Here is a 14,100-nt window from a genome sequence, read left to right as displayed (position 1 = left end):
ATAAATAAATACGACAATACACACATCGCCATCTAGCCCCAAAGTAAGCGTAGCTTACGTTATGGGTACTAAGATGACTGATAAATATTTTATGAACGACTAGCGTACCCAGCCCGCTTCGCCGGGCTAGATTTTGCTTTATTTTATTTAAACAATAAACTTACATCATTAAATTTATAATTTTTAATTTTTATTTTATTTCTCTCCGTATTCATTCTCTTCTATTCTCTTCTCGAGCGGGTGAAGATCATTATCTACACCCATGTACACCCAACAATAGAATATCATCATAGTTAATAAAAGCTGTATTTGACAGTTTGACAGTTCAAAAATAGGAGTGCTCCGATCATCACCAAACTTTACAGGATTACTCGCCAGGTCAATCCGGAGATTCCCTGAAAGTTTCATTGAAATCGGTCTAGCCGTTTCGGAGCTTATACGGAACATACCCACACACTTTCTTTTTTATATATATAAAGAACATAGATATACATAAATACTTTTAACATATAGATAAAAACCCAGACACTGAAAAACATTCATGTTCATCACACAAACATTGTACAGTTGTGGGAATCGAACCCACGGCCTTGGACTCAGGAAGCAGGGTCGCTGCCCACTGCGCCAATAGACCGTCAGAATAAAATTAAATTCAATGTTCATTTATTTCAAGTAAGCTTACGACGCGCGACTTTGAGTGACGTTAAGACAATAAGTTTATTGGACTGAATTAATCCGTATGTTCCTTCCTGCAGGAAGTCGACGAGCCTTACGTTCATTGGGGCAAACATGCCTACCATGAGATAATTATCTCTACGCGTTACTCATATTTTGAAAGTTAAACTTTTATTACATCGTCTCAGACTTTTTCGACTCTGTGTTGCATGTCGCGTGACGGTGGGCCGCGGAGTAATGTGTGGATAAAGTGACAGGCGCTGGTCAGAGCAGCCGAGGCCAATATGGTGGCGCCTATAGTTCGCATCAGCTGACCATGTAGTGTATAGACTATCACTAATTTGTGCAAGTGCTCCATAAAATATTGGGTACATTTATAAACTGCGAAACTCACGACGAAACATTGATTGAAAAACGGATCAAAACGACTTAACGATTATAAAATATTGCTTTCAGTTCTTTTTATATGTCTATATCATCAAAATAATTGCTAAGTTTTATGTACGTCGTCGTCGTCGTACTCTAAGATATAGAGTGCATTAAAGTTATTAGTTGGAGAGTAAGTCTACTTTAATAATTCCCATTTTCGAATTAAAAATTAAGATTGATGAAACGATTTTTATACCCTTAATCGAATTTTATTCTTAAAATGTTTAGTTAAATGTGAATCTATAATGAATCTTTAATATAGTCTGTAGCCTACTAGGTGACATCAAGTGAGATAGAAATCAAGCGCTTACTTGTTACTAAAAAAAAAAACATAAATAGCCCTACGAATACGACACGACAGACTCACGACTTGTCAACAATCCGTTAGGATTAAATTGGAAGCAAATTCCGTTTAGCGGCTTAGATTAGCTTAAGACGGTATCATTTCAGGTTGTGGACACACCGAGCTAAAGTATAATAAAATAATTTCGTTCTGTTTGTTGGCTGGTCAACCTGGAAGACGAAGAGATCCGATACTGGCATTTTCCTGGCCTGATAGCTCTATACAAGATTCATGATTTGACAGCGGTGTTTGTTTTTTATTTTGTTTGAATATGTCAGGACACCTACGGTTATACCCTGGCAAAAAAATCCAAGAAGCACTTGAAAGGGTCAACCGTCGTAGAAGCCAAAAACACGAAGGCCCTGTTCTTAAATTATTAAATAAAGTAATTGTGATACAGGTATCAGCAAAGCGGCTATTAAAATATTAAAATTAACAAAAAATAGAATTTACTCAAGCAAATCATTAAGTGTTCCAATAACACAAATGTATTTTCTTATTAAGTTTAGCTAATTATTAGTAGACTTAGCAATTGTTCATTGTAAAGTCGTAATTTCCTGGGGAGGCTCCGGTGATGGAGAAAAACGTGCTTAGTAAGTAGACTGAAGAAGATCTGTTTGGTGTTGAGTTAAAAGAAATTATAAAATACATCGTACAGATACTCCTAATTTTCGCGGAGTATAGCAAATTAAGCTCGCATTCTACTTTATGAAGTTATGTAATGCCTGCTTCTAATGTGTAAATCAGTAAACTATACATATTTAAAGTACTACAGAAAATTTTATCGAATGTACTAAAGAGGTTGCAGGGTGATAAAATTATAAAAAAGATAAGAGTATTATTTATTAATCATATTCTGTATGATGTATTTATGTAAATTAGTTTATTTATCATACGTACGCACGTATGTATTTTAAAATGTTTGTACTCTCTGCAGTCTGTTCTCCTAATTTTAAGTTGCCTGGCAGAGATCGCTATTAAGCGATAAGGCCGCGTTTTGCATTGTACCTCTTTCTTTAATGTTTCTGTAACGTTAAATTCTGTTTCTTATATATATTCTTGATATTGTGTATAAATAAAGAGTTATAATAATATTATAATAATAAATACCACCAGGTGCGATTGCAGTCACAGGCTGGCGAAAATAATAAAATCTTAAGTTTATCTACATCACCCAGTGTACCTTCAACCTAAACCCACCCTTAACTCTCAATTCTGCTCAGTCGTAGTGTTGGAGCCACATCGACGGCAGTTTGCAAATTTTTATCCACCCCTTAGCTTTACACATTTTGCGGTAAGTCGTATACGTTATTGACACTTCAGTGAAATTTCTATATTAAATTCAAAATTAATTCATCCATGATTAATCAATACGTAGTAGGTTAGTAGTACGTTAATAGTTTAAATGAATTAATCAGTGAAAATTCTCAATTACATTCAATCTCTCCGAGTGGATAGAATTCTGTACAGACGAAGTGGCCGGATTAAACTACTAAATCTAGTGGAATGAAAGCAGTTGCGTACAGGTTTTTTTTTCCAGTGTAGGCATAAGCTGGAGAATAGCATACAAATTAAAATAATAATTTCGGTAGCCAGTGCTCTTGTGTATATATGAAGTTTACAACACATCACGGAAGAGCACAAAACATATAACATAGTTCCTTTAATAACTTTGGTACGCGTTTGGAAAATGTTATATAAAATTGACGGACCAATGTTTTTAATGAAAAACCTTCCTATAAATAGCGCAACATTTCATAGGGCATGCAAGGAACACATCCTATGTCCACCAACCCGTAGGTGTATCTGTAATGTTATTAGATAGATATTTAGAGGTTAGCTGAGAGTTTCGAATATCTAAGTTGTACATTCTTTGTGTCTCATAATTGTATTTAATCTAGTACATTCAAATACATACTTCCTCGTATAAATTCAATAGCATGTCTATATGTAAGCAGACAGTTGTAAAATCCATCTCTTATCCCATAAGAGATACACAGAGGGGTTAGCGGGCTAAATACTTCTAGAGTGTAGCATTTTAGTGCTACGACGTAGCCAAGCGTAGCATGTTATTGCTATGGTATAAGCAAATCAATCATTTAGCATCTTTATCAGCTATAAAAAATGTTCAGGGGCGATGAAAGTTTGTGCAGAAGCACTGTTATATTTTAAGTATGAAAGGAAATGAAATTTCGTTATAACTTTTTTAAAAATTTATGCCCACAAAGTTTCTGGAGCGGCAAAACTGATACCTACAGATAATGAAGGCAGAGTGATCGATATGGCTCCCTTGAATCACACTTGCTGCGGTCTTATGATTAATTGTTGAACAATTAATTCGCTACCCAGAAGGCCAACCAAAAACAATTCGCAAATAACACCTCATCGTTACTCTCAAATGTAAACATACTGTTTTCTATGCTACAGTAGGTATCTAAAGACACTAAGATCATTTTATACCCTGCCCTGTACCAGTGCCCTGTCGTGGACCAGTAATGGTTTGATGATGACAATGATGACTCTCAACATCTCCTGTAGATGCTCCGGTGTCGGAACGACACGTGCGTAGAGAGCGCATTGCCGTAGATCGCATTGCTAGATGTTTTTAATGATTACTTTAATTCTTATAAATCTTTCATATATTCATGCATTACCAGGCAGCAAACTTTCATGTACGTAGGGCAGCCAGCGTTTCGAATCCGCGGCTCTGCCTCTGCATACTAGTCTACTTTTTAGCCCGTTTTAAATTCAAAAAAAATTCAAAATTCATTTATTTCAAGTAGGCCTAATATAAGCACTTTTGAAACGTCAAGTCTGTCTGTGTGTAGTGACTCTACCACCGGTTCGGAAGGCAGATTCTATCGAGAAGTAGCCGGCAAGAAACTCAGCAGTTGCTCTTTTCCAACATTAACAATTTACATTTTACATTTCAAAATTCATTTTTCTATCTTGTGAGAGATGAAAGCGGAGCCGGATGCTTCCAAGCAACCTTGTCATTAAGAAATTCATCAATTGTATAATAACCTCGCTGTAATAAATGTGTTTTAACACATTCTTTAAACTTATGCATTGGTAGGTCCAAAATTACCTTAGGAATCATATTATAAAAGCGTATACTCAGTCCCACAAATGACTTCTGCACCTTTCGCAGACGATATGCAGATGTCACTAATTTATGACCATTTCTTGTAAGTCGACTGTTTATATCCACTTTTTGTTTATAAAGACTAATATGTTGTCTTACAAATACTATTGTGAGGCTACCGTAAGGATACTTATTTAATTTCTTATTTTCTCAAAAACTATAAAGGATATGTTAGATGTGGCTTTTCTTTATAATGTTAGTAGTTAGGGTGACTTGATGTTTTTTAGTCAAGCGTGGTGGGCCTATGCTCTATTATAATTCCTAATAATATTATAAATGTGAATGTAAGTTTGTTTGTTACGCTTTCACGCGAAAACTACCTTACCGATCTTCATGAAACTCTATACATAATCTTGGAGGTTAGAAATAATATAGTATAATTTTCATTGAAAAAAAAAAATTACGTAACATAAAAAAAAGCGAAGCGGATAATATACATGATTACTTATAATATACAAACATTTTCAAGCTGTGGAATCGAACCCACGGCCTGGGACTCAGAAGCAGGGTCGCTGCCCAGTGCGCTAATCGGCCGTTAAATCTCTTTTGCCTCCTCTCTTACAGGAGTGAGGGAGGCTTATATCCACCCTCAGAGAGTGATACTTTAAAATAGTGATATCTTGAGCAAAAACGTTATTTCAATTTATTATTTACGATCCAGCGACGGAGCAGCGGTACGCACCTCTAAACTTTCTAACTTATGTGCGTTTTAATCGTGTTAATCAACATTTCTTAAATATAGTTCAACGGGTACATACTACGATAATATTTTAAGATTTGTCGATATTTCGTGGTCACGACGGGACTGCGGAGGTACGAGATGTCAAGTTGGATGTCACGGGCAGAATCTGACTACCCGCTTTCGTGTAAGATGTCACTTGCTTCAACGGTGAAGGACATCGTGAGGAAACCTGCATGCCTTAGAGTTTTCCATAATGTTCTCAAAATGTGTGGAGTCCACCAATATGTACTGGGCCAGCGAACTACGGGCCTAAGCGCTTCTCATTGTGGAAGGAGACCCGTGCCCAGTACATGATGTGATGATCATGATTTAGAATACCTAATAATTGTCTGTAGATGGTTTACATTCGCCCCGCGACACTGCCTCTGCCCACGGTCTGGCACCGGTTCACCGCACGAGGTACCTCGCTCAGGGTTCAAGACATCACGGAAGACCAGGTCGAGCCGGCAGTGCAACTGCTTCTCAAGTATTTCACCGCCGATGAACCGCCTTGCAAGTATATAGGTATCGTTACTCAGTTAACTATCACAAGGGTTCATTTTCATCACCCAAAATGCAATGCAAAACGGAAATAGTAAGTACCATAAATCTAGCCAGCGATGGTTATAAAAATTTTAGTTGCTCTTTTCTCATTTATTTTTTACAATTTACCCAACGAGATATATGCAATATCGAGCAAGATTTTATTTCGTTTCAGAGATCAAAGTATTCTTTTTACGGCACTGCCAAGAAAGGAATGAATGAATGAATGAATACACTTTTATTGTACACCAAAGAAAAAAAAAGTAGTTACAAAGTTATAAATACATATAAAAAGAGTACAATTTGGTGGCCTTATCGCTACATAGCGATTTCTTCCAGGCAACCAATGGCGTAAAAGGAAAAAATATAGAAAAGAGGTAGGTGGTGCAATAAATAAGATTTAAAATTATACAAATATATAAATAAAATATATATATATAACTATAATATAAGGTATATAAGGTAATTTTGGACCTACCAATCCATAAGTTTAAAGAATGTGTTAAAACACATTTATTACAGCGAGGTTATTATACAATTGATGAGTTTCTTAATGACAAGGTTGCTTGGAAGCATCCGGCTCCGCTTTCATCTCTCACAAGATAGAAAAATGAATGTTAAAATATAAAATGTAAATTTTTGATGTTGGAAAAGAGCAACTGCTGAGTTTCTTGCCGGCTTCTTCTCGGTAGAATCTGCCTTCCGAACCGGTGGTAGAGTCACTACACACGGACAGACTTGACGTTTCAAAAGTGCTTGTATTAGGCCTACTTGAAATAAATGAATTTTGAATTTTGAATTTGAATTTATATATATAAATATTTTACATATAAATACAAATAAAATGTATAACATAAATACCTATTTAAATATATAACATATAATTTCCTCAAAAGGAGTGTTGCGATTTCAGAGTTAATGTAGTATGTGTATGAATGTACGTTTTATGTATTGTATAGAAGCAGGCGTTACTTTGCGGAAATCCATGATATATTATCAAAATTAAGCTTAATTTGCTACACCCAAAACAGATCCTCCAAACACACCACACCAAACAGATCCTCGGCAATACACCCTGTTCTATTTGGTGTGGAGTATAAGGATTGAAGAAATTATAAATTACACCACACAGATTCTCCTGCTTTACGCGGAGTATAGCAAATTAGGCTTAATTTTGATAAGTTTTTTTTTGTATACTTGATTTTTATTTCACTACAAGTTAGGCCTTGACTGCAATCTCTCCTGGTAGTAAGTGATGATGCGTTTCTAAGATGGTAGCGGGCTAACCTGTTAGGGAGTATGGTTGTCATACCCCGGTCATCATGTGATAATCAGTTTCTACGCACCGGATAGTTTTCAGCAATCGTTATTATTATTTTTTTTTATAAGTAGGTACTTGTATATTATACAATACACCTACCTCTCTTCTTGAGCTGTGTTTTACGCCATTGGCTGCCTGGAAGAGATCGCTATATTGCGATAAGGCCACCAAGTTGAATACCTTACATTTTAAATTTTTTTTTATTTTATATAGTGTACAATAAAAGCGTATTCATTCATTCTTTTTTATATTCATTCTTCGTTCATTTATTCATTCATTCTGTACAATAGGTCAATGTAATAATCAATTGGCTTCTTCTATCTCACACTTCTAGAAATTAACAAACACCCGGGAGCTCTGGCCGAATTAGAATACCTGTGGCGGAGTACCATTAAAGACCGTATATCCGTCGTCTGCGTAGAAGATGTAGACAGGCCGGCAGAAATCATTGGAGTCAATGTCCTAACCGTATGCTCTAAAAGTGATACAGAAGAAGAATTTAAGGTAAATATCGTTCTTTATGGGTTAAAAATAGTCACCGGCAGTTTATTTTGATCCCCTGACACTGTCTGTCAACCTTCTTCTAATAAGACTACAGTGCTCGCCAGTGCACCTGGGAGGTCGATAAAAGGGAAAATTAATCTTATACTTACTAATATATAAATTTGAAGAAGAGTTTAATTGTTTGTTTGTTTACTTGAAAGCGATGCACTCAGGAACATCTGGTTTGATTTGAAAAAATATTTCAGTGTTGGATAGCCCATTTATCGATGAAGGCTATATATCATCAATAGGAGCATGGCACCAATGAAGAATGTTTCAAAATCGGAGGGTTTTTTTCCCTTTTGAGAGCTTCCGCTGCGTACGCTGCTAAAAGGTTAAAGTTTAAAAAAAAAAAGTCCACCACAGCGTATGTCTATATTTTAAGGTTGACTTATACGCGGATGTAGTCGCGAGTGACCGCTAGTAATTATAATAATATAATATCAAAAAACTAATAAACTTCAGCAGTGTAAAGCCTTGTTTATTGTGATAATTAAAACGGTTGTAGAAGATAGAGTCTTTCCTTGAACTACGAGCATATACCTATATAAGTATATACCTACTCGTTCTAGGTCGCTAAGGTTAGGCAAATGCAGATGAAATATATTAATAATTCGATGTGACTGGGAGTTTCAGTTATTCAGAAAGAAAGAATTATTACTATTTAGCTGTAGCGCGCGTTCTTCGTGCGCGCTTATTTTGGGTTTAACTAATCGTTATCCTTTGGTTACATTGGATAAAAACTAACCTGCTACTTACTCCCTTTCAACTAACTATATGCCAATCGAGTAAAAAAGTAAATAAATACACTACGACACACATCTCCATCCAGTCCAAAAGTCGGCGTAGCTTGCGTTATGGGTACTACGTAAGATGCCTGTTGAATATTTTTATGAATAATATACATAAATACTCATAATATAAATACAGATAAACACCCAGATACTGAAAAAGATTCATGTTTATCACACAGACATTTTCCAGTTGTGGGAATGGAACCCACAGCCTTCGACTCATAAAGCAGGGTCGCTGCGCTGCTGCGCCAACTTGAGTAAATTGACTTAGGGCGTTAGTAGCGAAAAACTAATAAACACACTTTCGCAATTGTAATATTAGTTTAGATTTTTGTAAGAGTTATTGTTATTGCTTTACAAACATCTTGGTTTCAAGACGGAGGACAGGATCTGGGCGAAGCTGTTCGGCGCGGTAGACCTGGTGGGCAAGGGTGTGGACGTCTTCGCGAGGTTCGGCGTGCAGCAATACCTGACTGCGTACGGGCTGGTGGTGGCGCCAAACTGGAGAGGCTGTGGGATCGGGAAGGAGGTATTATTAGCTCGGTAAGCCAACTGTTTTTATTTTTGAGGGTTAGGTAAAGTTGTTGTTTAGTAAAAATTATGGTAGCAACATGGCAAACATTGGCGAGATTATAAAAACAATAATAATTATCATCATCATCATTAAGATAATAATCACCGAAATAACGCCTAACTTCAGAGTGTCGGTTTTTTGTGTCAGTGTGCGCGCGCATCGTTAAAACTGAGCTGGCGAACGATGTATTCCCCTCTCACTCATTTTCGCAACTACCTTCATTCTGTTAAAATCGTGTAACCATGTGCGCGCGCATTTCGTTACATCGTATAATTTCACTACCATGATTTTTCCTAACGCCGCTGAAGAAGTATAACTTCAATAAAAAAGCCTTTATTCAGATACTTTTTACAATTTACCTTAACTTAAAGTCTTATTCTTTCAGTTTATACTGTTTGGATTTTTTGGTCTGGAAGCCTCAACATCGGCTATTCTACTAGTCTTGAACTTTCTATATAATTTTGGTCATAAAAGCAAAATATACTATATTAACTATATATACTTATTTTATGGAACGATTTTTAAATAGAAGGAATAAAAATATGTCATTTATTTCTCGCTTTCTACTAACGTAAAAGTTATGTTGCGTTACATAGCGATCTCTTAGCTCAAGGCAAAGAACTATTTTTAAATGGCATTCTCTTTAATCTGTTGATAAATAAAAATCCATTTATTTATTGGTAAAGCTAGAGGTAACAGAAGGCTGGAAATATATTGGAATTCCAGCTTTTAGGATCGGGATCAAATTATTGCGGACGCTGCGGCATGCGGGCCGCAAGGAATTCCGCAATAACCTCATTAAACTACAACTTTCTCGCCCCGAGGAATCTACTTTATGAGAAATTTATGGTTGCTTGAACGTTCAAGATTTTTTGTCGTACCGTACCTGAATAAAAATTATTTTTTAAGTTAATTTCTTTAGCGGTGTTTGGAAAAAATCATGTGAGTGAAGTTATACGATGAAACGAACGAACGCACGCGAACATGGTTACACGATTTTAACAGGATTTTAAGGTAGTTGCGAAACCGAGTGACTCAATCTTTACGATGCGCGCTTACCGTATAAAAAAACCGACACCCATTTAGTCGACATTTAAGTTTTCAAAACAAGGTTTGACAGTGTACACTTTGATTTGTCAAAGTCGTGCTCATTCCGGTTACTTAATTGATTCAATTGTACAAAAATCTAAAATATTAATGTTTAGTGAAATTAAGTGGTCTGATAATGAGATAACTAGATAATGCTTTAATGATAAAACTTAACTTTTTTGCAATACGTTAAGCATACCTCTATATGTGTGAGTATTTGGTAATAAAAGTTTATGTATAAAACGTACAAGTACTAAAACTGCTTGATGCACCCTAATCGATGGTCAAAATAAAATATTTGACTACGCTGTTTGTACATCATACGGTAACGTAAAGCATACACTCAAAATCAAAGCGAAATCATCAATTTAAAAAATATCTGGTTTACCTGGAACAACTACGATCGAAACTACGATCTGACACTTGTAGACAAGGCCAATGAGGATATAAACACGAAGTAATGAAGAGGATATAAACGCAAGGCCTTAAAGTCCGCTGTTTCGAGGAAAGTACTTCTTTCATAAACAATAGATTATTATTGGATAAATATAATTTTGAAACCAGATGGTAATGATGTCTTATTTTATATCAATGACACCAATTACAAGCAATACAATATCAAAACAAATTGTTTATTTAAATTATTAAGTATCGTTTAAACTCATAAGGTTTTTATAATATTTACAATATTATAAGAAGTTTCATAATAGACGAGAGATAAAGAGAATGAAGAAGTCACCGCGCAAAAAGAAATGTATTTGCAATACCATTGCTATTCTCAAACAGATTACTGGAAACCCCGAGCCACTGAAACAAACAGAATTAAATAAAATCCGCTTGAACTTGTGTACGGAAAGAAATTCAGATGGAACTGGTCATTTGGTGCTAAGAGGCAAAGATATTTACGATAGATATAAACGACGTATTACGGATGCAGATATAAAAGCTATTTGTCGGTACATAAAAGAAGAACCGCGGAGAATCACAAAAGTCGATCTGAGCTACAATAGTGTAACAGATGTGGGCTTCTTCAAATTATTGAAAAATATTCTTGTAAAAGCCCGATCGAGTGTTATAAACTTGAACATAATGAACAATAACATTACAGAAGCATCAATTTTGAATTTAGCAAAATACGCACAGTTAGTGAAACTGAAATATTTAAGATTAAACGGCAACGATTTTGGAGTAAAAGGAGCTGAATATTTTGCGGACTTTCTCAAAAAGAACGTATCTCTTCAATACTGTGATATTGGGCAAACAAATCTGACTTTAACAAGTGTATCCCATATTATTACAGCGCTTCGGTATGACCACGGAGGCAATACCACTTTAAAAGTACTAGATCTCAGTCGAATAATACCTTCGTTCAATCGTTATTCATACGAAACTAAATGGTTAGCTTACCACTTAGAATATCTCCTAGAACAGAACTCGACAATAATCGAATTGCATTTGCAAAAGAACCAATTGATCGGGCACGATGTGGAATATTTGGATAGAGGCCTTCGTAGAAACGATACTTTGCTATATTTGGATCTAGGTTACAACAGAATCGGTGAATACGGAGCTGAATTACTTGGCAAATATTTAGCTGACAGGCCCCAATTAATTTTCTTGAACTTAGCTGGGAATGGAATAAAAGATACGGGAGCGAGAGCATTGAGTTTCGGTCTACCTTATTCGAAAATTCGAGCGTTAGACGTGGGGCATAATAAAATTACCGATGACGGTATTCTAGACATATTGAATACGTTAAAAAAGTATTATTACTTGCGTTTCTTGAATATATGGGGGAACACAATAACACATGAAAGTTGTGTTGTAATAGAGAGGATGTTGATCAGCGGAGCGTTGTTCCAACACACAATTGATTTAAAACTGTACGAAGTAGACGATGTTCTTCATGCAGCGTATTACCCGAATCCGGCAGATAGAAATAAGCACCTGTATTACGATGAATTGGACTACGGTTGCGCTCAACCCGTTTATCACATAATCAGGAATGTGGTGGAAGAGAAGAAAGTCGTTAAGGTCGATTGTAAACAACGCCATAAACTCGATAAAACGGATAAAAATAGGTTCTGAAAAGTAGTGAACGCAAAACGTTCGTACGAAACGATAGTGATTTAAATGAATGGTATCAAACTTTCGTAGCAACCCCTAAGGTAAAATCTTAGATGGGGAACCGAACCGGGACCTTTAAAAGAAACGATAATTGTGTGTCAGTAGAATGTATCAACCTCCAATAGAATCGAATCGAACTCTGTGGAATCATTGGCAAAGTTATATTGAAATACTGTCACAAACACTCATTGAGTCACATTATAGGCCGGAATAATTCCGTTGTCGGTAAAGAAAACATGCAACTTAGAACTTTAAAACTCACGCACTTGGTTTCATAGAATCTTTATGTGCTATTTTTAGTGGATAAAAAAACACTACAAATCTTTGTGTTATTTTTAAATTAGATAAAAAACACTACAATAAATTGATGGTCGTATTGTAAAGAGTTGGTTTTATGATAACTTTTTTCTTTATTTCTTACATAATATTATGATTTATTTTGTAATAAATGTCTTCTAATTGAATTTTATACACGATTTTTCACCTGTCTTATTATATAGATAAAGGTATACCTATTGATAATATTAATTATTCATTGTTATTGTTACTAATATTATAAACCGGCGCCGGTCTAAGAAGAAGCCCACAACAAACTAAACCGTTTGTTTTTTGTTATCACCATCTCACATTGTCATTTAAAACTATTTAAAAAGCAACCTGGTTAAAGCAATTACTCACACCGAAGCATTTTTAGCGGTAACGTATTACGTTACCGTTGAAAATAGTTTTAAATGACAATGTGAGATGGTGATAACAAAAAACAAACGTTTTGATTTGTTGTGGGCTTCTTCTTAGACCGGCGCCGGTTTATAATATTAATAGCAATAACAATGAATAATTAATACGTTACCGTAGTCCTTTATTAGATACTATTATAGGACTGTCCTATAAGCTTACGTTTTATACAAACTTTGAATTCTTTTGGAGACATCTCTAAGATATCATCTCTAGAACCGGTAGGTTATTGTAAAACTGAATACAATTTCGTTCAAATTCATTTCTATTATCCCTGGTTGGCAACCTGGCAGAAAAGGTAATTAATAGGCTTTACTGAAAATGAATGCTTATTTTGTTTTTTAGTGTACCGCTGTGCAAAGCCCTAAACATAAAAGTGACAGCGACGGTCTTCACGGCAGCGGCGTCCCAGGCTGTGGCAAGGAAGGCTGGTTTCCAGGATCTGTTCCAGATAACTTATGAGGAACTGGCTAAACATGGTTTCCGATTTCCTGGCGTTGAAGAAAACACAAAATATTCTAAGCTGATGGCGCTGGAGATTATTTAAACATTGGTACCTAAATGTACCTATATATAAATTATTTTTGCTTATAGCCTAGCTGGGCACAGCGTTTTCACCTTTAGGTCTATCTACCTTCCTTAATTAATCCGAAATACATGTTACCTATTAATTAAATCAAACCGCTTTTTATTAGGTACCTACTAGCGTACCCAGCCCGCTTCGCCGGGCTAGATTTTGCTTTATTTTATTTAAACAATAAACTTACATCATTATATTAAATCATTTATTTCTCTCCGTATTCATTCGCTTCTCGAGCGAAGAATCATTATCTACACCCATGTACACCCAACAATAGAATATCGTCATAGTAAATAAAAGCTGTATTTGACAGTTTGACAGTTCAAAAATAGGAGTGCTCCGATCGTCACCAAACTTTACAGGATTACTCGCCAGGTCAATCCGGAGATTCCCTGAAAGTGTCATTAAACTCGGTCCAGCAGTTTCGGAGCCTATACGGAACACACCCATCTATCTATCTTGTAATGAGGCCCGCTTCAGC

General features: G+C 35.7%; 2 protein-coding genes across 2 annotated transcripts; both read left to right on the top strand.

Moving 5' to 3' along the window:
- Positions 1–2,661: 2,661 nt before the first annotated feature.
- Positions 2,662–13,586, top strand: LOC120628164. The gene is made up of 5 exons (XM_039896397.1): positions 2,662–2,741; positions 5,670–5,838; positions 7,512–7,681; positions 8,891–9,057; positions 13,385–13,586. The coding sequence occupies exons 2-5, from the start codon at positions 5,670–5,672 to the stop codon at positions 13,584–13,586; spliced, it is 708 nt and encodes a 235-aa protein (XP_039752331.1). The 5' UTR covers positions 2,662–2,741.
- LOC120628163 (leucine-rich repeat-containing protein 34-like) lies at positions 10,902–12,361 on the top strand. Its single transcript, XM_039896396.1, has one exon. The coding sequence runs from the start codon at positions 10,904–10,906 to the stop codon at positions 12,263–12,265; it is 1,362 nt and encodes a 453-aa protein (XP_039752330.1). The 5' UTR covers positions 10,902–10,903; the 3' UTR covers positions 12,266–12,361.
- Positions 13,587–14,100: the final 514 nt, after the last annotated feature.

The sequence above is a fragment of the Pararge aegeria genome, chromosome 12 (genome assembly GCF_905163445.1).
Source record: "Pararge aegeria chromosome 12, ilParAegt1.1, whole genome shotgun sequence".
NCBI classification, from domain to species: domain Eukaryota; kingdom Metazoa; phylum Arthropoda; class Insecta; order Lepidoptera; family Nymphalidae; genus Pararge; species Pararge aegeria.
Note: the sequence above shows the minus strand (reverse complement) of the source record. Positions and strands in the feature narration are given on the sequence as shown.

Bases quoted from the DNA above. Each gene is read 5' to 3' on its own strand.
- LOC120628164 (XM_039896397.1), top strand. From the start codon at position 5,670: ATGGTTTACATTCGCCCCGCGACACTGCCTCTGCCCACGGTCTGGCAC. The intron at 5,839-7,511 runs GTATCGTTACTC...TCACACTTCTAG, and splicing joins ACCGCCTTGCAAGTATATAG to AAATTAACAAACACCCGGGA. The intron at 9,058-13,384 runs GTAAGCCAACTG...TTTGTTTTTTAG, and splicing joins AAGGAGGTATTATTAGCTCG to TGTACCGCTGTGCAAAGCCC.
- LOC120628163 (XM_039896396.1), top strand. From the start codon at position 10,904: ATGAAGAAGTCACCGCGCAAAAAGAAATGTATTTGCAATACCATTGCT.